The following is a 27,108-nucleotide window of genomic DNA, read 5'->3' as shown; positions in this document are numbered from 1 at the left end:
ATCATTGGGTGCTCTTGATCCGACACCCTTAATTGCCCCATGGTGGAACAACGGATTAAGACGCCGCGCTTTTTCCAGAAGTACGCACGCACGCAGACGATGGCCGGCTGACGTTTATGCGTCCGTTTACAAATGATCGCCGGTAATTGGTCGCTTTGTAGCCACTGCTTTCCGAGAGTTTAATGCGTCGCGCGTGAGCGACGTTGTAACGTAAAATTTCGGTCGAACCAGGTTAAAACGTAATTTCCTCGCAAGCTGTCGCTGTCTTTTATTAGATACTCGTTGCGGAAAGCTACGGTTCAACGTCCGTGTATCTGGTTCCTCGAATTCTTTTCCGCTCGTCGATGTGAAAAATGGGACGATAAACACGTTCTAATTCTATCGCGATGTCAACCAAATTGCTAACATCGTCAGCCACGAAGAATTCGTTCGACGCTCGCAACCAATGGTTTATGAACGACCGATCTTAATGCTCCATTAAATCGAAATAACGATCCGCTTCGTGGGATGTTCGTGGAGGATCGTCTAAGCGAGTCCGAATAATCTCTGGTAGACAGAGCAAACTCTGGTTACCTGTGTTATGGTAATTACTACATGTGTAAACCGGTCGACGCCGGTGTTCGGCTCATTGGCATTGTTTCAAACGTATTGTCGTTAGTTTACTATCGTGCCGGTAAATCAACGTTTTTACGCAGCACGCACCTGCCATTAACGTGCCGACGTGTTCGTGTGTTCATGCATACGGGGCTGTTCACGGGCGAAAGTTGGCCTGAACGCATATTAATCGACGAGTCACGCGAAACGAATCGACGGAAAGCGTCTCATGTAGCTATATGTTACGCGGGACGCGAACAAATGCTGGCTTGCGAGCCAGCCAGACGTTTTCACTTTGGTAATTAGCCGATTATCTTTCTCGAATACCGCAAGACTTCTTCCGCCTGCTGCTTTTTCGTAACCGTTAAATCGTTGCGTTCCACCTAGGTAGTTTGCAGTTTCCACCCGGGGAACGAAAGATTCCATTGACGCGTGGCGTCAATGCCAGCAACTGTCATTCGTGTATAGCGAACAAAGTACGAATATTCCAGAATGGCCGATGTTTTCCAAGCGTGTTCGGGCATCGAAAATAACCCCCGAGGTTTGGAGTGTCTCTGTTGCGTCTGATTCTCGAACACGACCGCGCGCTCCGCTTAATGAGGCGTTTTATTCTTAGAGCGAACATCGAGTTGGAAAAACACCGTAAAAACGACAGGTATATTATAGGGAAAACACAATACGGACGCTAAAATATACGCGCGATCAGAGGCGACGAAAACCAAGTTTACGTTTTTATCCTTCACCCTACACGAGTGAATCATCTCTGTGAAAATGGGAACGATGCTGTTTACTTCGATCGGGATTTTGGCATTAAGACGATTGCCATTGCGCGTGATTCTCCTCCTTCCGTATCATCTCTGAATCATCATTGCGAAAAAACCCAAAGAATTTTTCGGTTTATGCAACTTGCGGTAACGCGAAACGCAGTCGAGTGGTTCCTTTAATTGTACAGCAAGGCTTCCATCGAAGCTGAGGAAAACACGCTTCATAAAAGCGCCTTTGTATGCATCCCGTACACCCACGTGCCTACTTAACCTCGCTCTCTTCTCCTCCTCTCCGTAGCTCGTACGGCAACAACGTGGATGCTGGCTGCCATCCCTCCAGGTGAAACTGTTTCCTGTGTCGCAAGCCGCGTCTCTCGCTTCAGAAGCGTCTCTCCTCACGTTCCCGCCGCATCGTTTTTCTTTCCTCTTCTTATTTCGTTTTTTTCTTCTTTTTGTTATCTCTGTTGACTCTCGTCAGCCTCTTCGGCGTCTCCACCAAGAATACACAACTTACGCACATTGTATTTTCCAATGAATCGTCGTACTTTTCGCCTCTTCCACTTATTGCCTTCTTCCGTTATCGCGTAATTTCTATTTGGCTTTCGTTTTCCCTTCTCCTTTCCTCTTAGCTTTTCGTCAGAAATCCGCGTGCAACGCAACATCACAATCACTTCGCGAAGCCAAAATCCCACAGTTGGACGTTAATTACGCACCTTTATCGCGTCCAAGCCGTTTTCCCTTGCGACACACGCGAAGAAACGATTTCTCTCGCCTCTTCTCTGTTGGCTGTTCCCTCCCTCTCGTCCTTCTCTCCGTTCCACGATCCCTCTGCCCCGCGTCCTCGCATCTCCTCGTCTTCTTTCTCTCGCAGCGCGGTAATATATCTGGCCAGCGTGGGCGGCCCACGTGGGTTTGACAGCTAAGCCCACGGAAACTGGTTACACCCACAAACGCGCAGGTCGCGCCGCATCGGGAAGAGGCACACGCCAGGTAGGCGCGTTCGCCGCGTCGTCGCTGACACGGCCGATCTTCCCTTGCCGCGGACACGTGGCATCCAGCCCCACCGCGACATCGTTTTAACAAGTTTGAGCTTTATAGGCAGTCGCTGATTTATAGGATTTTTCTTTCTATCTTCTCTTTCTCGATCTCTGTAGCGATAAGTCACTTTCTATTCGAATAAAATAGGTGTGGAGAACAAATCTCAAGGATTCGATGAATCGATATCCTTCGAAGGGGTACTAGGTATTCTGAACCGTCGATTTCTATCGAATGACAGGAGTTTTCTCCGGAATAGTTCGGTGTTCAATTTGACGTTCGTCGTCTTTTTCACTGAACGCTGGTGCTCGCGTATTACGCGTAATGTCGTAGTAAACGTAGCGTCTAGTCGACGTTCAACTCGACTATATAACGCCTTGTATATCTTTGCAACGATACAACCGTCGATACAACGATCTTCGTCTCTTCGAGAAATTTTTCTCGGAAAAAATCAAGTAATTGTATAAATTGATAATCGATTTCTGCAATGACGTTCAAAGTTCGACAGACGATAGGAACCCGATTTCCACGGTGAATCGGGACAATGTAAAAGCAAGGCGTCGGCACGAAAACGACACCCGGCCGGTCAGTGTTGCGCGACCGGGATAGAAAAACGGCGTTGGCAGTGAGCCGCGTGGGCAAGCTGGCGTGTCTAATAAACATAAAGGAGGCAGACTCCGTCGTTACCCGCGTTTCCTTTTTTTTTCCTTCGCCCCTCTCCGTCTCTTTTCCACTCACTCTCTCTCTCTCTCTCTTTCTTTCTCTCTCTAGTCTTTTCTTCGACCGGCAGTTTCGACTGTCTCCGCCCCGATGGCCGCACCTCGTCTCTCGTCCATCGTGCCACCGCGTCGAGCACACCTTCGCGGACAATTAATTTACCTCACGGCGTAGCCCGGAGTCTCGCGAGCTTACAGGCGTAGTTTGCGGCCGGCCGTCCAGAAATGGAGTTGGTTTCGCCGGTTAAGATACGATCGTATACGTACGAGCACACATCCTCGCCGGTAGCGTTGAGAAAAACGCCATAACTTCGAGTCGTATATGGCGGCAATGCACAGGTGCATGCCACCGTGCATCTACCCCCCTCTGGGTCCCACTCCCTTCACCACCGTCACCACCACCGCCGTCAGCCACAGCCATCCACAACAGGCACCCCTTCTTCGTGGACCCTTTTCCTCTTCTCCTCGACCCCGTCGTCGCGAGTCGACTCGATCGAACGTGCGCGTAGAATGTCAATTGTTCCTCCCTGCCCTCTCTCTTTCTCTCCCCCCTCCCTCCCAGCTGTTCGACGCCCCCCGTTGCTTATTTTCTTCGCTTCTTTCCCGTCTGTTTTTCGCGCGATCCGGCTCTCTGTTTCTCTCGTAGAGAACTCCCGTTCGCGGTGACGGGCGTCTCTCCATCACCGCCGTCTCTCTTTTCCAACTGATCGGACATCGTAGGAAGGTTGAGACGGTTTGGGAGTGAACGGCGAAAATGGTGAAAAACGGAACGGTGTTAGCGAGTTTGTCGGATTCAGCAGGCTCGAAGGACGCGAGGTCTGTCCGCGTAACAGTCTTGGGAATGGGAGTCGTTACGTTCTCGCTCTGATATCAAATTCACGTCGATGCTTCTTTCGTCTTGCATTTCTGGTGAAATGGACGACGCAGTTGTTATCATAGAACGTTGGGAATAATTATCTTACGGCTGATCGCACGGTTTTTCTCCAAATTGATAATTTTTACTAATTTTGCCGAACGCGATCTTGGATTATTTGTATTTAACTCGACGTTGCTCTCGCTTGAAACTCGATTGCTATACTTCGACACAAAGCCATCGCGAACGTTCTCCATGTCCCTCGAATCTCTTAGTTTCTCTCTTTTGTTGGAGACCCGGTTGGCGGTGGATATCGCGAATCCGGTGTTCCTTGCCGCTCGCTCGACGTCCTTTACCCCTTCTATTATCCTCTCTCCCTCGCGAGTCGGGGCCGGTGCCATTGCTCGGTTGCCAAAGACGAGTGGTAACGAGCCGGTAAAAAATAATTAGTATGTCCGTCGACTCGGTGCTTCTAGAAATAGACCGGTCCGCATAATCATCCGCCGATTCCGAGACCGCTTTGGAAACCTGCCGGCGGCTTTGCGAGCTCTCGAGGTGATACCACACGCCGCGGCCTCGTCGATGTGTAGACCAGCGCACACGCGAGCGCCAACTCGAACGCGGTTGTCGACTACGCGAGGGAATTCGCGAGATAAGACCGCGTAACACCGGTGATGCTGGGACGCGAGCTCGTTATATCACGCGTTGCGGTCTACGCGACACCCAGCTGACGTTTATTAGCCGACCATTGAGATAATGATCTCTTATTAGCCGAGAAATCGAGCGGATCGACGGTAGGATTCACGAACGTGACGACTCTTCCACCTCCAAGGGAAGTATCCCTTTTTCCTGAAGTTTATTTGTACTCGTTCTCCTGCGGCGTTGATGTTTGAACGAGAGGTAAGTTGAAACGACGTGCCGACACGCTGTCGAATGAGTATAATAATGGTAATAATTATGGCGTCTTCATTGTGCGGGATGCGAGATGGGTAGTTCGAGAGAGGAGTCGCTAGTACAAACACGCCGCGTGAGGTCCGAGCGATTACTTTCCATTTGTTTTTCTCATCAACGTCGGCTACCGACGTGCAGCTTCTTCGTCGACGGATACGAATATATTCGATCCTGTTATCGTTGGATACATGGACACGTCCATACGGAGATCAGCAACCGTCCACTTAAGAAATAAGTTCGAACATCGAACGAGACAACTTGTACGATTCGAACTTATAAAATCTCATCCTTCTAGTCAGACACGACGTTACAAGGTCGACGGTATAACGTCGTCGAGGAAAGAAACATCGGGAAGGTTGTCAAAAGGAACGGACGATCCGCGGACAAGCGGCTTCGTCGCGAGGCAAGAAGGTGGAACGCGAGAGGCAACGAAAGACGCGCGCGTGTCGTGTAGACGGCGACTCGGCTTCTCTCTTTCTACCGTTCAACTTTCTCTCTGGTTCGCTCGCGCTCGCGGCACGCGGTGAGAGCTGAATTTATGAATGAACGAGCGAAGGGCGAGCGTGGGCGAGCCCACGCGCTTTATCATAATCGGAACCTCCGGCCTAGTCACGCCTGCCATAACTGCCTAGGCATAGAGCAAGGTTGCTGGTGAGGTGCTCGCGTGCTCCTAACGCTTCCAGCCGATGCGATGGATGAATGAAATCGCGACCCATTCACCGGGTTATACGATTGCGAAATCACCCTTTCTCGGCGGAACGCGCCTCTAGTCTTTGGTATTCTAATTTATTCCAAAGTTCGAAGCGTAGCTTCGTGATCGAGGGTCGAGCAACGCGACGCGTGTCGCCGTCCGATACGCTTCACGTTAGTTTGGAGTTTGGACGTTTCTGTCGAGTTCTCCCACTCCAGAGACGTGGCTCGTGCTCTTCTTCGACTCGTTTCACTGCAAACGTAATTGCGATAGACGCGAGGAAGCGCTAGTGAATGAACGAAGGGCACGCGTGGGCCGTGACAACCTACGATGCGCTTTGTTGATGAAATCGGCGCTACCGATCCGGCTATTGCGACGCAGTTTTCTTCGGAATCGTGTCATTCACGTCAAGTCGTCGACTATTCATAATTCCCGCACGAGGTACTACAATGAATGACCCTTTTACAAACCGGAACGTCGTGTTTCTCAATGACATTTCAGGAACAACTGGTTAAAAATCGTTAGATCGAAACGATGTCCGTGTCCTCCAGTGCCTCTTAACTGTGTCGTATGGGACGATCGAATCAGCGAATATTCAGAGTGGAAGATGCAGAGAGCAACAAAATTGCATCATACTCGATCGATCCGAAACTGCATAAAAGCACGACATTTGAATATTCACGTAGGTGTTCGGTGATTTACGCACGGACGAGTCTAATTTTACGTCGAAGGTCGGGCCGCCATCTTTCAATTGCGCCAACGAGATAATCGCTTGCGATACGTCGCGAAATCACCCTCCTCTTCGAGGATGCGTTTGCAAACGAACCTCCTCTTCGATCTAACGTGTCAGATTCTCGCGGAAGAAGAATCGAAACCACAAACTGGAAGGAGGATCGTGGAGCGAGGATTCCTAATTACCAACAACAGATCCTATTCCACGGATTTTCTTCGTCGAGGAACTTGCAGATGACGGCTGAACGCGAGCAGAATGAATAATCCATGGGGCACGCTTCGGGACAATGTACGCATCCTACACAGGAATTTCAGGTGTTTCGACTAACGAGCGATTTGCATGAAACAACGAGGACGCCCGGCCACAAGGAGCCGGAGCGAACCAGTTTCGGATCGGTCTGGAATACATTCGTAACTCTTTAAACGCGCGTAATCCGACAGGCTCGATTTCGCGCGAAATCCTTCTTTGTTTCTCGTTCCTCATTCTCGAACGAAAATACTCTAATTACGGTTTGAAACAGCCGCGTTACTTCTCTGTCTCGAGACGTTTCATTACCAACTCACTTTGGCTGCGTTCGTTGGCATCTCGTAATTACACCGGTCACCATGCGCTCGATACCATCTTGTCCGGTTTAACCAGGAACTTTGACGCGATGCAGCAAAATTGCACGCGGCACTCGGAGGAGATCTATGCGAAGCGAATTCAATGTTCCACGAACGGTAGAAGTTACCATTAAATTGTATAGTATGTAACGTTATTACGAAGAGATACGTAGATAACAATTCCGCGTCGATGATCTAAGAACGTTTATGAGTAGTTTCTCAGAGTTAATCTGCAGCGGAACGTTTATACTACTAATTCATGACTTATTTCCGTGACGTTCTCTATTCTCCGTGAATTGTAGTTTTTTCTGCCAGGACGTTGTACTGATTTTCCCCGGTTTCCCGCGAACGTACCGGGACTCATGTGGAGCAACGCGTTCCGAGGAACGCATCTATCGCCACCAATTATCGCAACCACCGACAGGTGGATGGGATTGCAACGCGGAAAGACAACGGTTGGGTAGAAAAAAAGTGGCGAGCGTTTCCTTCGTTGCGGGAGTTGTGCGAAACGTTCTGTCAGTCGACAGTTTAATTCTTTCGCTACCCCGTATGAAATTTCTCGTGGAATGTTAAGATTCGACGTCTGTTCTCGCGTTGGATTTTAAAAGTGGAAACTTTTACGATCATATAAGAATAACGTAATAAATATAGTAGCTATTTCTTTCTTTCTATTTTAAAGAAAAAAATCTAGTGAAACGTTACCTTTGTCGCGCTTGATGCGTCTGCAAATGGCACACATGCGACGCACGCAATGTTGCCTCTCGAGCTTCTGCTCCGTGTCCAAGGTAACCATGATTGATGGATATTTTTTAATAAATAAACTTTTTCTTCTTTCTGTCCTATACGTACGAATATATACTACGCGCGCGCGAGCGCGCGCGTGTTTGTTTGTGTATTACTATGCGTTCGAAATTTCACTGACAAGTCTTCTGGTGATCGAGGCGCGATCGTTGGTTTGTGTTTCCTTCGACTTAGCACTGTCACAGACCGGATATCCGTATTAATAATTCCAACACTCGGCGAGCACTAAGTTTCACATATTATCACAGCTGATCTAATTATCCACGGACACTGACTAGATAGAATCCTTTTGTCTTGGTAACGATGTCGCTGACGGAAATTCACATGGCTTCTCGTCACTATACTTGACGCTCCAACAGTTGGCGGTTCCTGTAAGCATCGACTTTGAAAATCGATTCCCCCGACGAGACGAGTCTCGTCGACGATCGACACTTTTTGTCCGAGTACTGCTGTTACTTCGAAATCCTTAAACACTCGGTATAAAAATGCTACACGGATTAAACTTGCAAATAATTTTCTTCGGGGATTTTAAGTTCGCAGTACTCGGCGGTCCGTAATCTGCTCTTTTCTTCGTCTTCGTCGTTGCCTCTACTGGAATGCTTGTTCCTCGATACTTTTACGAAGTGCGTATGCACGCGGTTACATTTTTAAACGCCGGTCGCTTAATTAATCGTCAACATTTAAACAATCGGTCGTTGTGATATAACACTTTCTCTCGGCTTCCTCTTAATTGCAGCGCGACGTGGCGTTCGGTTTGAATTTCACGCGCGTTTTCTCTTCGCCCGTTGCGCGCACGTACACGAGAATTGATTTCACCTCTGTATCTCTGGTTATCCGCGCGCGACTGTCGCGTTTCGCGCGATCCTCTCGACTAAGCGGTTCGCTAATAACTACGCCTAATCGACGCGATGATGACGAATCGCGTCGCGTAAGCTCGCTCACCGCGCGAACAATAAAATTGCGGTGGATCGAGTAGGCTCCGCCCATTAAACAGAAATTACTACCTATAATTTGATATGTGACAGCTACGGAATCAAAGTTAATCGACTGGGGACAGAAACGATTGAAAAATCGTTTTCCCAGTCGATGACATACCCTGACGCGGCTTGTCACAGTCAACTACGAACGAGCAAAGAAAAACGAGGAGAATGAAGGAGCGAAATACCCGTGAGACGATTAGGAAAGACAGGCGTGTAACGTTTCGGTCCATCGAAATCTTTCCGTCTCATCCATCCCGTGAAGCGTCCTTGGCTCGCATTCTCGACCTCGCTACCACGGTCCAAGTGGTCACGGCTAATTAAGCTTAATTCAATTTAATTAATCCCCGATCTCTGGCCCTTGGTCTGCGCGCGGGCAATTAGCGGTGGGCAAGAATCAGCTGGCCTAATCGTCTCAAATTAATAGAGTTCAGGGTGGCAGCGACGCGAGGATGCTCCGTTTCTTTTTTCTTTTTTTTTTGCCTCTGCTCTTGCTCGCTTGTCTTCTCGTTTTTTCATCTTTCTTTTTCCATCTGGTTTCTGGCTCGGGTCAGTTGGACGCGTGGGCGGCGTTTCGCCGCTGCACACCGCGAAATTACGGTGAATTATCGACGGGCCGGGAAACGGCTGGTTGGAGGCGCTTCGTGGAACTTTCGAAAACGTGAGAGATACGCTTGCCCGGCGGCTGCCTATTCAGAAAAATCATGGGGAGTGAAAGCAAGGTAAAAAATGTCGGCGCTCGCATGGAAAATTCTCGCGGTGCTTTCCTCGCGAATCACTGATTTCACCATGTTTACGCGAAATTTTGGTCGAAAATGGATCAATTTTGAAAACGCTATATCGAAGAAGCTATCGCATAATTAAATCGGTAATTTACGAGAACGATAAACATTACCATTAAGATAAAATACGACTAGAACTTGCCACCTTGAAGTACCGCGTTTATAGTCAGAGCTCGACGACAATCAATTATCCTATATGGAAAACGTAAACAGTCCCTACCTCGTAGATGCTCGTGTAAGACATTACGCGCTATTACCAACGAATCGATTTATCAGTCTCGCACATAATTAACACCTTATATTTCTCGAAACGTATTCAATGTCCCTACGACATCTATGCGAACATAATTTCAACTATAAAAGTAAATTGCGAATAAAAAGAAGGAAAGTTAATGCACTCTTTCCTGGTCGATTAACAGCCGACGCGGTGTCCGGAGACATCGATGCCCGCAAAGCGATGCGCCACGCGGCGCGCAATCGCAGTATGCGTGCGGCAGTAGTGGCGGCGACGGCGAAGACGTGACAAAAGTTTCGCCACCGGACGTTGCTTTTCGTCGACAGGGCTTAATAACCATCATCGGGAGAGTATTAAAACGCGGCGCGCACGAGAAGGCTGAAAGCGACAGTGAAAGTTGACAAAACACACTGGAACGTTCTCGACGTGCGTTCGCCGCGCACCCACGCACCAACGTTTAATTAACACCGAAATTATTGAAGCCTGAGCGCGATCACGCGGAGATACGAGCGGTCACGCGCACTAAATAAGCGCCCACGTAATCACACGATTTTCTTCCCCTCTCCCCGATTATTATGTACATTTTTAATTATCCGAGAGCTTCGTCGTCGCCCACCAGAGTCGCATATTTTCGCGTTTACGTTCGATCGTTCGTCGTCTTTATGCGAATCCTACATCAAAGGTTTCGTAACTTTTCGCAAGATCTGTTGACGTTTTACGTCTACCTGTTTCGACAAATTTTGTGAGTCACGTTATCACGAATTTAGAATTATTGCCAGTTGATTTGAAGTTCGTTGTCGCGTGCACCCACGAGGCCCTTGAATATTTTATGCCATTTGTATGTTAATAATTTCGAAAGTTTTCGATAATATCTCGTTTATTTCATCGATTTCGTGTTCTACAGCACCGAAAACGACGATGTATTCGCTTCCTACACTAATTGATACGTAATATCAGCTTCTTGATGCCTTGTTTCCTCCAGACTCAGCCTATTATCGCAACAATTTCCCAACGTATACTTAGCACGATCCGATTCCACGTTTCTCCCAATTCGCAGCCGCAGCTCTACGGTCGCGTTAACGTTCCCTTAAGTATCAGTTTGCGCGTATTACCGCGGCCAGCGCGCTATTAACCAACATTATCGCGTTATCGCGGTCGATTACGCAATGCCAATCACTTCTACCAGATTACTGTTGCCGTGGATCGAGCGTGCGCCACGTGATTACCGTAATCACTGTTATAACCCCGGGATGGAGGATCGAGAACGGGACACTGGCGTATACGTTCGTTCGTTAACGCACGATCGCGACACGGCGAATCGTTTCGTTTCGATTTTCAACCTACTTATCACGATATTCAACCGGACATCGTTATTAACCGGCGGCTCGGCAATCCGATCCATTAATCCGCGACGCTTTTCTGCCGTTTACCTCGCCTCGTTTAATTAACCGTAGCCGGGTTAATAACGCAATTTGTTACTTTAATGACTTATCGAGTTATGACATTAACACACTGCACACTATTAGCGTTATAATCACCTCGAGGGCTAAGGTAGATTCTCGCGCAAAGAATCTTGTCTATCGACTCCTCCCCTTTTCAATATTCGTACGACCAAAGAAAATTAACGCAGGTTGCATGATTTTAAGAATCTGTATGCTCAGAATTATGCGAACGTGACGGATCTTTCAAGTATAAATAAAAAATTCTTGTTTAATCCGTTATAACGTTGTGATATAAAGTTGGATAACGTTAGAGCGATGGAACTCATAACCTATATAATCAAACAATTATATGACGTTCGTTTAGAAAGAAATCGACATTATCGATGCAGATCGCGCTCGAGTCTGATAAAAGCGGCTCGTCAGCCGAATTTCTCGAGAAAAAGTAAAGGGGGTTGCGAAAGAGAAATCGGACGGCGGACCCTCCTGATGTCGGAGAGGAATCGCTTGGCCCCTCCCACGAGGTTCCCTGGCGGCTGCCTCGGCCTCGACACGCATTTCCAAAGACTCTTTTCATCGTCACGGACCCATCAGCCCCCGAGTACCGTCGATTCTTATCTGATCGTGCCGATCTTCTCATGATCTTTCACTACGGCTCTCGCGTACGAATTTATTCTCGCGGCTCCTCGAAACGTTATTGGACCGGTGCTGGATACGAAACGTTTCCAACGACCGTTCTCGATACCTCTCCGATTGGACGCTATCGCTCGATTCCTATGCGACGTGCGTTTCGATCTTATCGGCCGACAACTGACAATCAAGGATTCACGATTTCACGAAAGTGGCCGAGTGAAACGCGCTGGTAACAACGACTCAATAAAGTCGCATCGAGAACTCCGTGAAGTACAACGAATTTTCGGAACAGCGATTCATCGGAAATCAAATTGAAGAACGTCGTTCGAAGTTCGATCGCGGCTGAAGCACCTGTCCGAGAAAATCATCGCGACCGGTGAAAGCGAATAAGCTAAACCAAAATGCCCACTGTCTTCGGCAACCGACATAAGTTTTCAACGAAACCGGATCCAGCTCATCGAGCGAATATTCCAGTCGTTGAAACACTGACAGGTCTCGCTACTTCGAGTAAGTCTCCAAAGAGAAAAGAGTTACTTTATAAGCTGGGTACCGATACATTCTAGCAAACACTGCCGGGACAGCTGAGGCTCGACATCGTTAAACGCCGGAGAAGTCGAGTGGAAGGCAAATCGTGACAAAAACTTAGTCCCAGCGAGAGACATCGTTAACGATGTCCAGCCAATTAAACGAGCTGCCGCGAACGCGTAACTCCCGAAAGCCGGGCGGCAAAGGATTAAAAGCCCCCTGCCGGTGGACGAGGAAATCGGAAGGACGATCAGAAAGTTAAAACTGGTGGTGGCACGGCCGAGTCATAAGGACGGACATGTTTGCGAAACGAGGTAGATCGAATTCGATCACGATTCAATTAATATCCGACGCGGTGCGGCGGACCGCTGGTTGATTTAATTATCAGATTCTGGCTGACCGATAGGAATCGCTTCATTAAGGCCAGCGGTCCGCGGGGAAAGAACCGCCCGGAGAAGATGCATAAGCCACGTGTTCGATCTTCGTTCTCGCGGCCCTCCCCTCGTCATCGGTGCGTCCCTCGCGAGGTTATTTATCGAACTGCCTTCCGCCGCATCGGGATTCGCCGTGCCATAAATTTCTGTCCGGCCACTCGTTAGCGGGACCGATTTATTCCCGAGATGATGCCCACGGACACGTTTTCAGACGTCCGGTTTGACGCTCGAAGATAGCCCGAACCAACAACGGGACCGTTCCGTTTGGAAATCGCGTTCGAACCAAACAGAACTACAGATCCCTTCCAGTGGCAGTTGTTCAGCGTGATGCTATCGAACCAGGTCGAAATATCGTTGTAAACATCGTTTGTCCGTTTCGACGATTCGATGAAACTCCACTCGACTCGCGTCGCGCAAAATACACTTAATCAAACGGAACGTATGGACGAGCCTTTGTTTTATTGAAACACGTCACGCGATAGATAGCAATAAAAGGCGGTGATAGGAACGGAGGTGCGAACACGAAGGTGAAACAACCCGAGACGGCAACAAACACACACTCGAGGTGGATTCGCACCAAGATACGGAAGTAGTAACGCTCAGCAGCGAGTCCTGGGCGAACCCTTTCATTATTCGAGGGTCATTAGCCTGTCGTTAGGGAAGAACCGTGCGAATCATCCGCGATTTCGACGGGACGTGACAGCTCAGCTGCCACGCTTCTACGTCGAACGTACGCGAGCTTTTAACCAGTTTACGCGAGCCTCGTGGTCTTTAATACGCGTTTTTTACTGTGAAAGGCGACGTCGTAAAAATGTTCGACCAGCTGTACGGACACTCGATGCTCGTTGTCTCGCGTCCGATTTTATCATCACGTTTCACGGTCTTAATAGAGGTTTATCGGTGTTTCGAGTCTCGGTGATTTGTTGCGCGATTAAAGGGAGAACACGATTTGGGAAAGAAACGACTGGAACGCGACACGATTTTTCCATCGACGTCTTGGCCATCAGCTGACGTACGTCACTGAGATATCTCTGTTCGAAACGTACCCGGCTATCGTATTATCAAATGATTTTACTCCTTCGCTTTCGCATAAAAGCGTGCAAAGTACTTGTTCTCTCATTTGACAAATCACTGCGATTAGGTGAGTCGAACACACTAGCACGATGCAACTCCTGCAGAGGCACAGACGACGCGGAAGAGCAGACTATCGACGAGATAACGACAGGATGCGCACCATTCAGTTTCGTCCGCGAAGAGCAGCCGGAGCGTCGGCGGTCGAGCATGTTAGGAGAGGCCTCGTTGATCGAGGTGCGGGTGCGGCGGTGACAAGACAGGCGACTGGATCGACACGTTGACACACACCATCGACGCACAAGCCACAACTCCACTCTCGAGAAGAAGTCTCTTTCCGAGACATGAACGTCGGTCGATGTTCTCGGTCGACCTGGACGCGTACGTACTGTATAGCTGGATTCACAAAAGAACCAGAAACACTCGTGATCCGCGGGAATCCGGTCAGCCGGTGCAACAAACTCTCTTCTGTTTTACTCGGTCACCCACGAAAATTCTTCTTCTCCTCGTCGGTGAAACCCTACGGGGTATCGCGGCACGGTGACACGCGCGGTCGCCGGGGTAACCGTGTTCGCGCACTATAAATACACACACCGAGGGTCGCTAGAACGCGCGATCGAGCGCGCACGTGGCGAAGAAACTCGCACTCGCGACACACAGCTTCTACAGCTTGACGCGGGTGGAACACTCGCGGCTGTCCAAGCAAAGAGGAAGAATATCTTCTAGAGGAGGATGGCCGCGGGGGTGGGCTACGCGGCGAGATCGATCGACGGATCGCCGATCGATCGGTGGCTCGATGCGGTGGCTGGTGTCGCGCGGTAGAGCGCGACGTGTCGCGGCACGACACGCGATAGAAATGGGGAAAAAGGGAGAGCGAGAGAAAGACGGGTGGCAAACGGACGGACAGAGAGGGATAAAAAGGAGAGAGAGAGGCGGAGAGAGGGAGGGAGAAAGCACGCGCTTCCTGGGAGAGAGTGCGATCTGCGCCCGGTCTCTCGGCTCGTCTCTGACTGGTGTTGTGTGCGCCGCTCACGAGAGAGCACAGCCCGTGCGCTGCGTGCTGCTACACGGCCTGGGGGCCACGTGACACGGTCCCCTGCAGGAGGTAGGACCGCTTCGTCGCTTAGCGTCTCTACCCCACCGTGCGTATATGCGTCGGCGCGCGTGTTTATGCGATTTGCGCGCCAGTGTGGAGCGCGCGTGTGGGCCGCATTACGACCGCTGGCCCGTGACACCGAGCCCACGGCGGAGGGAGAGGCCCTGCTCTCGCTCCGCGCTCGTGGAAACGCGAAACCTTCGCCGCGATTCACGCGTATTCCTCTGATTCGAGATCACAACGAACCGCCAAAGCGTACAAAACCGGCACCACGGTGATGCTTCGTGATCGCGGATGGATCGCCTGTTTTTTCCTCGCCACCCGATGCGGCAACTAGCGATGTAGTGAAAATCTCGCATATCCGCATTCGATGGCTACACTCTCGAAACGCTAAGAAAGAAGCTTCAAAGAGAAATCGAACGAAAGGGCAAGATTTCGTACGACGGAAAAGAGGGAGAAGAAGAGAGAGCCACTGTCGTGGCATCCCGTGCAGCGAGTGCAAAACGATGCAGAGGCGGGTCGAGGGGAATCGTTGAGAACTGCTCCGCGATACGGTGGTGGGGTTTGCATGGGTCTGGTGGGAGGAGGGGGCAGCATCGAGTGGGAGGACTGGGCCCGCAGGCCCCGTTCCACGTTCCAACGGAGTGGGGGTGCCGTGTCTGTCCCTCTCTCTCTTGATCAGGGCCTCTTTCTCCGCTGTCGGACGGGGGGATCGCAAAGAATAGGGGTGGGGCGGCCTACGACCCCGCCAGGCGCGTGCCCCGAGTCAGCTCGTATGCTCTACCGCGCACGATTGATAACGAGCCGTGGCGTACCGCAGTGGTTTACTGCTGCGAATTTTTCGGCTGGCCGCCGAACGACCCCTAACTCATTTCTGCGCGGCGCTCGTTTGCTCGTTCGCTCGGTCTGGCCAGCGGCAGCGATTCGGGCCCCGGTAGCGCCGCGCTCTCGAACCTTGACCGACTCGGGCCTCTCGGTCGCTTACGTAAAAACCAGAGCCGCCGTTTTGCACGAGGTCAGCTCGAATGGATCGTAAATTATCAAGATTTAGACGACGAGTATCCGTTGCAGCGTCGATCGTTCGGCCGACCGCCTTGCTGGTTATTTTTGCCAAAACGGCGGCGCACGATACAAATTGTTTACGCTTTTCGAGTAGTTGGTACACGTTTTTCTTGTCTACGGCAAACGATAGCAAACGAGACATAGCGCGCGAAATGAATCGATTTCATAGTAACGGTCTATTCATATTGCCAAGCCAGTCTATTTTCCGCTTGATGCGAACGCACGGTGCGCGACGAAATCTTACGTATCGCGCTCACAACGATGATCGTCATAAAGACATTAGGTTCCGTCATCGGGATATCGCGAGTTTTCCTCCATAGAACGACGAGACAACGTCGAGACAAGTGCCGGCCTTCCGGCTGACGCTCGGGTTTTACGCGACTCGAGGAACATGACGGAACGAGGACTGCATCGCGACCGGTATTTATAGAAGACTGAAGAAGATCGTAAGCTAATGGTTATATAAATAGTGCATCACGCGCGGTCTCAACTTTTTAACCGGAAGGAAAACTCCTCGGGGCCGCTTTAAAAGCGGTTCGTAAAGGAGGATCATAAATCCGGGCCTCGTTCAATGTGCCGCGGTTGGGGCGAGTGTCGCGCACAAACGATTATCCGCCGGTGAACACGAGCTGTAAAAAGTACACGAAAGCGAAGAGAACACGGCGCGTGATAGGATTACCCGATGAACTGGGGAGGGGCCCCGAAAAGCCCTCGAGGAAGTACAGACTTCCGCGAAACGCCGATGGAATCTTAAGCGATCATCTGTCCCGTTTGCATCTTTCAGACTTGTCACATGGTCTGTGACGCTGAAAGCCGCCTCCTTCTTATTTTTAAATACCCTTTACATTTAGTTACTCAAAACACTATCGCGTGATCATCGGCGTGATTAACGCAGCAGGGAAGTAACGAGGCCGAATTAATTTGCACGCTTTATTTAAAAGATCGTCGAAACTTTGCCAGAGAAATTGCAAAGATAATCATCCGGCGTGATACGATGTATGTTCGGAATATCGGGGTCCGGATCGAACAGGATCGTCTGACCGGAAGTGGTCGCCCACGCGACCGATTCACCCATGATAAGTTGGCGCCGGGGTGGGGACCCCAGATACGCGTGTTGGCGAACAAGCGTGGCGTGCTCGTCGCCGATCGGGTTCAGCTCGCCCACCGCTGTGTGTTTTGTAAATCGAAAAGTCGATTTCGGAATTGCTCGCTACCGCCTACGTGGCCAGCATTTTCGGCGGTTACCGAAACAACGTCCGGCTTCGCCTACGTTTGGGGCTCAACGGCCAGAAGGGCGTCATCCGAACTTCTGAATCCTGATCTCATAACGCGCTTCGAAAGCTAACTCCGAATAATGTTTTGATCTACAACGAGTGTTCGCAAACATTCGTGGTATTTGAGGACAAGATGATTAATCGACTGACGATATATGACGCGACGGATAATTTCTCTTCGCGTAGAATTTGTTTAAATATTTACGTAAATAAATGTGAAAGTTTTGAGTATCAAGTCACACGACTACGACGTACCAGAAACGGATAAAAACAAAATCGTTAAAGAGACAAAGAAGGTGTATAAAACGTGTCAAGGGACTGTGAGTTTCGCACTGCCGAGTGGGAACAGGCGTGAAATCGAAAGAAGCCTCGCGGAATGGTAAGTCGACGAGTGGATGTTATTGACAGTCGGTTTTTCGTCGCGGTGGATTATGAAAACAGGACTTAGGCAGCGACAGACGAGCATTCTCCTTGACAAATCATTCTGATTGCAACGTCGCCCTTCTTATCCGCTTATTACACAGGCCCAGAGACCGTGGGACTGGCCGATGCAACGACACGGTTAGTGTCTAACGAGCCGCTGTGCCATCCACGTTCTCGTTTTGCTGTCCGATAATCCGGCTACGGATCGAATATTAAGTCCGACCTGTTGAAAATACGATGACACTTCGAGAACTGTGGCGCGACTCGAGCTCCAGGGACCCCTCGTCGGTGTCGAAGTCACGTTGGGTTTAACTAAATCTATCGGGGGTCAGTAAATATATCGTTCCGTCTTAACGTACACCAGATTTAGCATCGATGCTCGTGACTTCCAGGAAAACAAAGAAAAGAAAATCAAAGAAAAAGCAAAGAAATTTAAACAATTGTAATTACCGAGAAAACATGTAACCAAAGAAGTTGGTTAGAACGCTAATTAAAACAATGGTAGAGGTTACGAAACTGCTAGAACGCAACAGTTTCCGCGAAAACCACAACCGCTTGCACATGTTTAACGTATATCGCCAATTCGTCTCCGAAAGTATTTCACTTTGCATGATACGCATCGTGTTAAACTGTACCGAAAATAATTAACTATTAACGAACGCCTAACACCAACTTCGCGAGAGAACCGAGAAATTATCTCTAAAGTCGGCTCCTCCCACTTGCCAGCACCGATCTAAAATCACTTGTTGACGTTAATTAGCTGCTTCGGGCTGCGTTCGACCGACAGTCGACGACCTTCCACCTAATTTATGAATAATAATCGCATGCACTGGCGTGATGCTCGAGTTCCCGTCAGCAACGAGATGGAGGAGGAGTGGCGATCGGTTTTTGCACGATCGCCGCGTCCGCTCGAGGTCGTTCTATTAATTTTCTAACGCACTGCCAGAGACCGAGAGATCGCGGCGAATGCCGCCGCGTCGCTTCTTACTCCACGATCATTACCGCGTGTTGGGAATGTTAACGAATGTTTCGCACGAGGTTTTGCCCTGTGACTGGTCGCAATTTTCGCCGCTCGTTTCCACCGGCCTAACGGGGATGTCGGATCAACGATCGAGATCCACGTCCGGCTGCGCTTTATGAGCGATTTCAATGAGCACGAAGAAGATTTTCCAAAGGTTTAATTGGCCTTTATCGATGCCGCTACTTTTTCTCCTTCGGGATATTTCCCGGTTGGAGAACTCGGGTAATCGTCGATAACGCTTCACCAATTATCAGTTATTCTTAATGATAAATTAGAATTTTATGCGCGGGTAATAGATACTCGAAGATAAATTTAACTGCTACGAGATTTTGCAAATAATCGTGTTTACGAACGACGAGTGAAATTGAAGAGGCTCTGTAAAAGTATAGGACTTTGCACAGATTTTCTACATTCGTAAATTCTTCGCCTGGAACTTGTAACGAAACATTCGTTGTCTACAGCCACTAGATGCTTATCTTCGATCGGCAACGACATGAACAGCTGTTAAAACCAGACCGAATTCGATCAGAGCGTGTTGCACAGTACCTGCAATTATCTGCAATTTGTATTACCATTCGTGTAGTTTGTTGATATCTTTAACGCGCCTGCACGTCATAATGGTACTGGCAGCGACAATAACGCGGTGACGGGACGATTAATTGCGTTTAATTCGCTCGCTCCGGATTTTCAAGAAATTCGCCGCGACCGCAAAGGTGAACGTCTGGAATATTTCCGACGATTTCAGCCAATAATTCAACAACCATTTGAAAGGCAGCGGAAAAAGCGTTTGCACGGTGAGCGCGTTACCGCGCAGTGGATATTTTTCTTTTCGCCTGAGCCCCATTTTTAAATCAACTACCACGATATACGTAACTTATTACACCAACTAAAACGCAATTTAAGCGAATTTATTATATAAGTAGGAAACGTGGAATTAACCTTCTTTAAACAGATTGCGAAATTCAATTTCTTTCCTTCGAATTTTCGTTTTTATCGCAAAAAGTTTCGAACATTCGACTCCATGAACCATCGTGCAACAAGGTAAGGATATTCATAAGTATCTTAGAATTTTTTTAAATCTTTCGAAAACATTGTACGGTAAAAAATATAAACGACCCGGTTTAAGAACTGTTAATATCAAAATCGTCGTTATTTGATGAATAAGTCACCGAGGAAAAAGCGTGTTTCGAGGACGCGAAGGTTCGAGTAAAAATTTCTCACGGGATACGGCCGAAAATTTTCTCAACGAGCACTTGACCGATTTTTCAGAGGTAGGTTCCCGTATTGCGATAAGCATCGGGCGGCAGCGGTCTCCCGTAGATCGTCTGAAGTGGCCTGTAAACAGACCCACCTGAACTAGTTGATCGTGGGTGCTGCACGGATACGCGGCAAGAATGCGAAGAGGCCCGGTTCGAGAGATTTAACTAAAAAAGCATCGAGCTACCGTATTTCGATATTCATGGTGGTTCTTCAACGGTACCCGCTGTTTCACGCTTTCAACAGATTCTATCTATCCATGGGAAAGATGAAAAGCGTCCCAAGGCAATTTGTCAGTGGTTACCTAGGTTCGAAAAAACAAATGAGTTTTATCTCGAAAACTCGCGTGCATGAGTCAATGTCGTTGAGTCAACGGGAGTTGCGTGGAAGGGGCAAGTTGTGTTCGAGCAGACAAAGAGTGAAAATTTGGCCGAGACGAAGTTCTCGAAGTTGGAAGATTTACTCGGTCCTGGCGCTTTAATTTATGTTTTCTCGTGCTCTCGAGGCAGAACGTTAAACACTCCCGTTTAGAGTCTCCACGGTGAAATTAAGAGCGGCGCGAAAGGATCGTAAAATAATTTTCGGGCGACGGGCTTTGGTGGAGGGAAGACGCGGAGGATCGGAGATTGGTTGCGCAACCGACGCGAAATCACAGCCAATATCGTTCGGTCGGAAAGAAGAGACTCGAACGAGAAGAAACGAGACGAGCAGCTTCGGCTGGACCGATCGGAGAACGCAGCGGCACCACTTAAAATTCCTCGATGATAAAATTGTATTTATCGGCAATATATTTCGGCGTTCAATGCGGTGGACGAACGCTCGCGCGTTCGCAGAGAGAGCAACAGTAGTGTGCAATAAAAGCTGTCGCATAAAACCAATGCGTCTTCAATAAAGCCCGTCGCGTCGATCCGACTTTCCTTTCTTCTCACCCTGCCTTTCTGCTCTTCTGTTCGTCTCCTCGTAGCTTCTTCTGTTTATTGGGCAATTAGAGTTTTGCCGGGTTGCGTGCTCGTCGCGTGACATTATAACACTTTCCGCGGCCGTGCGCCGACCAACACATTTCAAAGAGTTGTTACGACATAAAGCGGCGCGCGCGCTGCGTTACGCAGGCCAATTACGCCCACGCGGTCCACTGGCGCGCATTATGAAGTTCTTTATTATCGAAAGAGAATACTTTCCGCGACAATGCTCGGTCTTGGGTCTTTGAGATCGCCCGAGGCCGATCGGCAGTTCATAAATTCGTCGGCTTAAGCAGAGAACCACTCGCACCACCCCGAGCTGCCCAAGGGCATTTAAAATGCGCCATCGCGTTATTATCGAAGCATCGGCTTCCAACTAAATACGCTCTTCGTCGAAGAAAATTACGCGTCGTTGCTGAATTAAAATTTCATTGGACGATCGTAGGCAGGCAAACCGGGGGATGGACAAAGGCGAGTAACGCGCGACATACTGAAAGACACGAACCTTGATTTATCGTATGTACCGAGAGAAATTTATACAAATTGCGGCCGCCACCGTCGCGGGACTAATTTAATTCGTGATGAAATAAATTTCACGGACTGCTGGCCGGCGCCAGTGCCGTTTATTTCGCGATAACCTTTCGCCGGTGAACGATATTTGCCTTACGGTATTTCGTTCGCGTGGCGACATTGGCGAGGGCGCGAGAGAAAAACTAGCCAAGGGCGCGGTATCTCGAGCAGAAAGAAAGGGGGGGAGAAGAAAAGGCGAAACAAAGTGGAAAGTTTGGGTTGCACGACTAGACGAAGGCGAGTTTAGAGGAAGGAAATCACGCACAGATCGCGTAGATGGCGACCCACATACGGTATGAAAGAATGTTTGGCTTTACATTTTGGCTAGGCTAACAATAGATCTCCTCGATGCTGCGTTTACGCGCTTCAACCTCGCATAGCTCACTTCAAGCCTTGTTCACACTGGGCTATCAAAGGAACACTGTGACCCAGTTGTCGACCAAGACGGAAGAAAGAACTTTACAATGCCTGCATTTAAACCGGTAAGAGAAGCGATCTTATTCGCTCTTGAGAGATTTATAGAAAAAAGCCGAAACAATTAGAACCGACTACTCGTACAAATGTAACCCGCGGAAGCGTTTTAGAGATCAAACGGCACCCTAATTCTCTTGTTTTCCGTGCGCGTGATGAAATAGTTGCTTAGATCTATATAGAAACAGCGATTAGATTTATTTAGCAAACAACCGCGCGAGTTCACGTTCGAGTTGGACGAAAATTCGGTGGTGCGATGAAAAAGACGACTGTATCCATTTGGCAAGCGACGCGACGGGCTAATAAAGTAAATTGCCCGTGAGGGAATTTGTGTAAGTTATGTCATTATGCGACACGGTCATTTAATTTACAGCATACTATACGTGACCACTGATCTAACTTCCAAATAATCCGTTCGTAGGCCGGTCAACGAGTTTCCCTCTTCAGGGAAACTACGAGAAAACGAAGTCGAAAGGTATCACTGTGTAGCTTTCTCCCGATTGATCGTAATCCCAGAGAACAACGAACGAACGTCGAAGGAAATCTCGACAAGCATGCGGAAACGCACGAGCCAGCGCTCGTATACTAGCTAACAGATCGTCCATTCATATTGCGCACGGTGGCGTGCCAAAAATTCGTTCAGCGGCCGATAAAGGCCGGTTGCGTGGTCGTCGAGCTGAAATGCCACGCGCTCTGAATAAAATTGCCTCCTCGATATGTGAATCGATGCCGCTCGCAGCGGACTGTATTCACCAGACTGTTGGTTAGAGGCAATTACGCGACGACGATCTCCAAGGTTTATTTGTTCTGGCCGAAGATAAATGTGCAAAATAAATCGGGTCGAAACTGTGGCGAAACGTGACAATAACAGGAAACGATGGATTCGCAAACTCTTTGCAGACTGCTGGCAACCAGCGGAATCACCGAGACCTGGATGATTCGAGTGGGAAGTTGTTTACGTGGAATATAACCGACACAATATATTAGTGTATTCGTTTGTTTACGATGCGACTGTTTGAGGAAAATAACGATGAATTAATACTAAAATACGGGATCTCTTACGAAGGCGCGTTGCTTTTCGCATTGCGATTTGATACCCGTCACAACAGAACAGCTTTCAACGATGTCGATAATTGGCACCGAGCAGCAGTTTTACTTTATACGGAATGCCGAACTACTTTGATTTTCAAGGAAGCAGAATTTGCGTGAACCTTACCGAACCGTGAGATTTATCGACAGCCGGGTCACTTTCCTTTTTCGCCTTCGAGCATAGCTGAACGAGGAAAACATTTCAATTCGCCAGGGAAACGAAGGAAGAAAAAATGAGAGAAGGCACGGTTAATTATTATCGGTCGCGTAACGGATAGAGGATCATTAGGACACCGAATTTGTTACGCGTTTCTAAGAGCAAATAAGAAATTAATACCTGCTGGACGGGCCCGTACACTTTACACGTCGTTAAGCCTGACGGTCGGCGTTAGCATTACATCATCCAACGCCAATTAAAATGAGATTATTAAAACGTCACGTCCATCAAAGCGGCTAGGAAAGGAGATGGAGGATCACGGCAACGTGTAATTTCCAGGTATGCCTGCTGCTTCCAAACGAGCTTAGAATGAATTATAACCCCGTGTTCAGTCGCGTTTCATACGGAAGTGGCAGTGAAAAAAGGACAGAGGAATTTCTTCGGAAGAACTAACGTCGCCACGTGCCACGATATTTGCATTTCAGATTGAGAATTCACATGCGATACTGTTGCGTTTCACATGATGAAAAAAGACATGTTATTAATAGAAACTCCAAGTATACGATGTATGTTAAACGACTTAATGCATCCGGTACGCGAGAAATTTCTATTAATAGCGAACGTCTCTTTAATATTCGTTGCATCGTTCTAGAATGAGAACTTTTTTTCTTTTTTTAATCTTGATAGCCTCGAGTTGTACCGATTACAACTAAAAAGGCTATACTTCATGGATACCTAGAAATACATCATTTTTTATCTCCGAAATAAAAATATCCGTGGACCGTCACAAGTACGACCAAAAATCGACGTCGTCGAGTTCGCGAGAGTTGCAAGCGGTACACTGCCTTTGCATCTCGCGGTTCGATCTCTTCATCGGATCAGCTGCGCGGTTGTCCGCGTATTCTGCGTGGTCCGACGACAGAGGAATCGGTAGCCAAGCAAGCAGGAACAGAAGCAACAGTAGCAAGAGGCAGTAGCAACCGGTGCAGCGGAACACGCGGCACGGCACCGAGAGCGAATGATCGAATCGGGACGATAGCATTGCGAGTGTTCGCTGGCTCGAGTGGGAGTATTTTTCCTCCGGTTCCTTTATCCGTTGGTACAGATTCCACCGCGAGTACGGCATAACCGCGATAAATTACGAGGGTGGAAGGCCGAAAGGGATCGCTGGTGGGGCAGCGCAGAACGTAAGGGGGTCGTCGAGCAGAAGAGAGAACGCGGATAAAGGAAGAACGCGGTGGAGAAAGAAAAACGACGGGTGCAGCTCGCTTTGCACACAATTTCCACGTGGTCGTCGCGGCGGCGCGGCGGCGGTATCTTTGCGCGAAAATAAAGTGTCGTTGCCGGCTCGCGCGCTCGCGCTCGCGCATGCGCGACGCATAGTCCGCGAAACGGGAAAGAGAAACGAAACGAGCGGGCAGAGAGAGGTCGGAAGGGGAGGAAGAGGGAAGGAATGGTAGTGAGGCCCTTATTAACATTTCTCCGGGATTCGAGGCGAGATTAAATTGACAGGAAGGATTTGCGAGTCGTTTGTTACCGGCTACCCTCTTGTCTCCGCTTCCTCTCGCTCCTTTTCTCTCTCCCTTTCCCTTCTCCCTTCCCTTCGCTCGTCCCTTCTTTCTTTCCGGTGCGAATCCTCTTTCTCCCGTAGCTTGCTTCCACGTCGGATTTGTTTGCGCACCGCTACAAAAGCCGATACTGCTTCTCTCTTCGTTCTTCTTCTTTCTTCTTTTTCGTTCGCGGGCCTCGATCGGATCTCGCGCTCGTTCCCTTCGATCTCTCTTTTCTCCGCGATCTCGTTCGATTCCATTTCCGTCCCGCGGATATTCGTAATTATCGACGCCGACGTCGTTCGCTGGATGTTCGATCGGCAATTATACAGAGAGAAAAGCGAGCTATAACGTGGATTTCCTTCGTTATAAATTCAAACGAGGAACGAGTTACCGATCGACCGTGCGATCGGACGGCTTTTCAACGTTTCAGAATTTGTCAAGTCATTTATAAGGATGTCGTTTTCGAAGCGAAAGCTGGTTAACGAAGAAGCATTTAGAACGGTTTATTTTATAAGTCTATAACGAGGAACATCGAACACGATAGAAATATATATACACCACGGTTCTGGAAAACTTTCGAACGCCATGTTTCGATGGAAATGACGCGATTTGCATAAATTAGTCGTGGTCGTAATGTTTCCAGTCGTCGCGGCGTTCTTCGCCATGTCACGTCCGATACATGCAACGAGAGCCAACTATCCGGAAACGATACCACGTTTGCAGCACTTTTAAAGCGTCTTTATCTACCGCGATCGTTGACGATCGCCACAAGAAGACACGGTTCGAGAACCACCAGTTTGTAAAATTTAAATTGGCATTTCTCTGTTTCCAGTATATTCTCCTCCTCCCTTTCTATCTACTTCTTCGTTGCAAATTTATTACGAAAATTTTTCTCAACTGTAAAATAGGAAACAAACGCCGGGATTTAGAATGATCGAAATCGAAACGTGATTTTCTTCAGGAAGTTATTCCTAGCGCAAGAACTTCCACGCGCTGGTTTCCCTCGATCAACGAAACCGATTTAACGCATCGAGATTATAATTAAAAGGATCGGCAGCGACGAGTGAATTGATCCGCGTTGAAATCGTGCCGATTCCAATCTCCGTTCGTTTTCTTCTTTCTCGTCTCTATCGGGAGAAATGCGTCTGGCCGGGTAACGCCGACGATCGAACACGACTATGTACTTACCTGCATTCCGGCGATCGCGCGCTCACATGCGCGGTACCCGCTTCGGGACACCGTCGCCCGAGATATCGTGAATCGTGAATACGTATTGTCGCGATTGATCGCACTGCGCCCGTCCGCTGTTTGCGCGGCTTGTTCCGGCGACGCTAATACAAGTGGCTCTCGGGAGAAGATCTATCGCGCTTTCTTGTTAGTACGTTGCTCGGCAGATGGTTCGAGCAAGGGCGATACTCGTCGGAGGATGTTGCATTTGAATTTTAATTCTGAGAGGAAGGCAACAGAGATCGAGGAAAGTGCGATAGAATACAGTTGGTTGGAGCTCGTGTACAGCTCAATGATGACGTAAAGATTAAGGTAGTTAGGCGAAACAACGAAAAGTTATTTGTTGTAAAAGTTATCAAGATGAAATATAGAAATTGAATAGAAAAATCAGTAGACTGTTATTATACGAACTCCAGTTATATATAACTTGTCTGCCGATGATTTCACATAAGCGGAATTTGTACCGTAATGAATAATGAAATAAAGAATGACGATTGGAAATAAATTTAAAATGTAAACGAAGCAAACAAGATATAAATAAAAAGAAAATTGAAGACCGTTTTTTTAAAGAATTCTAAGAAATTCTGCATTTTTATAAATAAAAAGTAAAAATTCTATGGAGACCAGGCAATGGACAAGTATTACCGAAGTATTGCGACGCAACCGTATTCTCTTGCACTTTTTACCGTTTTGCTCGGTGCATCGATTCTCCGTGCGGTCCCTTAATCACTGGCCTCTCATTAGTAGGCGTCAAAGGTACCGACTATATGTGGCGAAAGCTGAGTCGCTTTCTTCACCAGCAGCAGTCCCTTTAGACTTCGATTACGCCTTTTTCTCGCGCGGCAGGGCCAACCATCGAATTGGGCCGCGCGCTGAAAGGCCGATTTTTTCGAATTTAATGAACCGAACGAGACGCCCCGGATTCCCCATCAAAAGAAAAAACCATAGCCTCGATCCACGTGGCACTGCACTTTTTGTCCACCGGAATTTTCCAACGCTGCTCGATGCTAATAGGAGATGAGTAAGCTCTTCGAGAGAATGAGATCCAGAAATGTTATTAGAAAACAAGCAACATCCTAGAGGCGACGATAACAGTTTATTCTGTACGTAACA

At 48.5% G+C, this 27,108-nt stretch overlaps 1 protein-coding gene across 9 annotated transcripts in view; it reads right to left on the bottom strand.

Moving 5' to 3' along the window:
- Window positions 1-27,108, bottom strand: part of LOC139997945 (uncharacterized) — a 281,403-nt gene that overhangs the window by 24,093 nt on the left and 230,202 nt on the right. The window contains exons 1-2 of one of the 9 annotated variants that reach the window (XM_072022044.1): window positions 14,000-14,855; window positions 7,642-8,109 (exon numbers count right to left, since the gene is read on the bottom strand). The exons of the other annotated variants lie outside the window; for them this stretch is intronic. Coding sequence (XP_071878145.1) covers window positions 7,642-7,732 — 91 coding nt within the window. The 5' untranslated portion in view covers window positions 7,733-8,109; window positions 14,000-14,855. Of the gene's footprint in view, window positions 1-7,641; window positions 8,110-13,999; window positions 14,856-27,108 lie in introns of those variants that run through there. 9 annotated transcript variants of the gene reach the window in all.

The sequence above is a fragment of the Bombus fervidus genome, chromosome 2 (genome assembly GCF_041682495.2).
Source record: "Bombus fervidus isolate BK054 chromosome 2, iyBomFerv1, whole genome shotgun sequence".
Classification (NCBI taxonomy): domain Eukaryota; kingdom Metazoa; phylum Arthropoda; class Insecta; order Hymenoptera; family Apidae; genus Bombus; species Bombus fervidus.
Note: the sequence above shows the minus strand (reverse complement) of the source record. Positions and strands in the feature narration are given on the sequence as shown.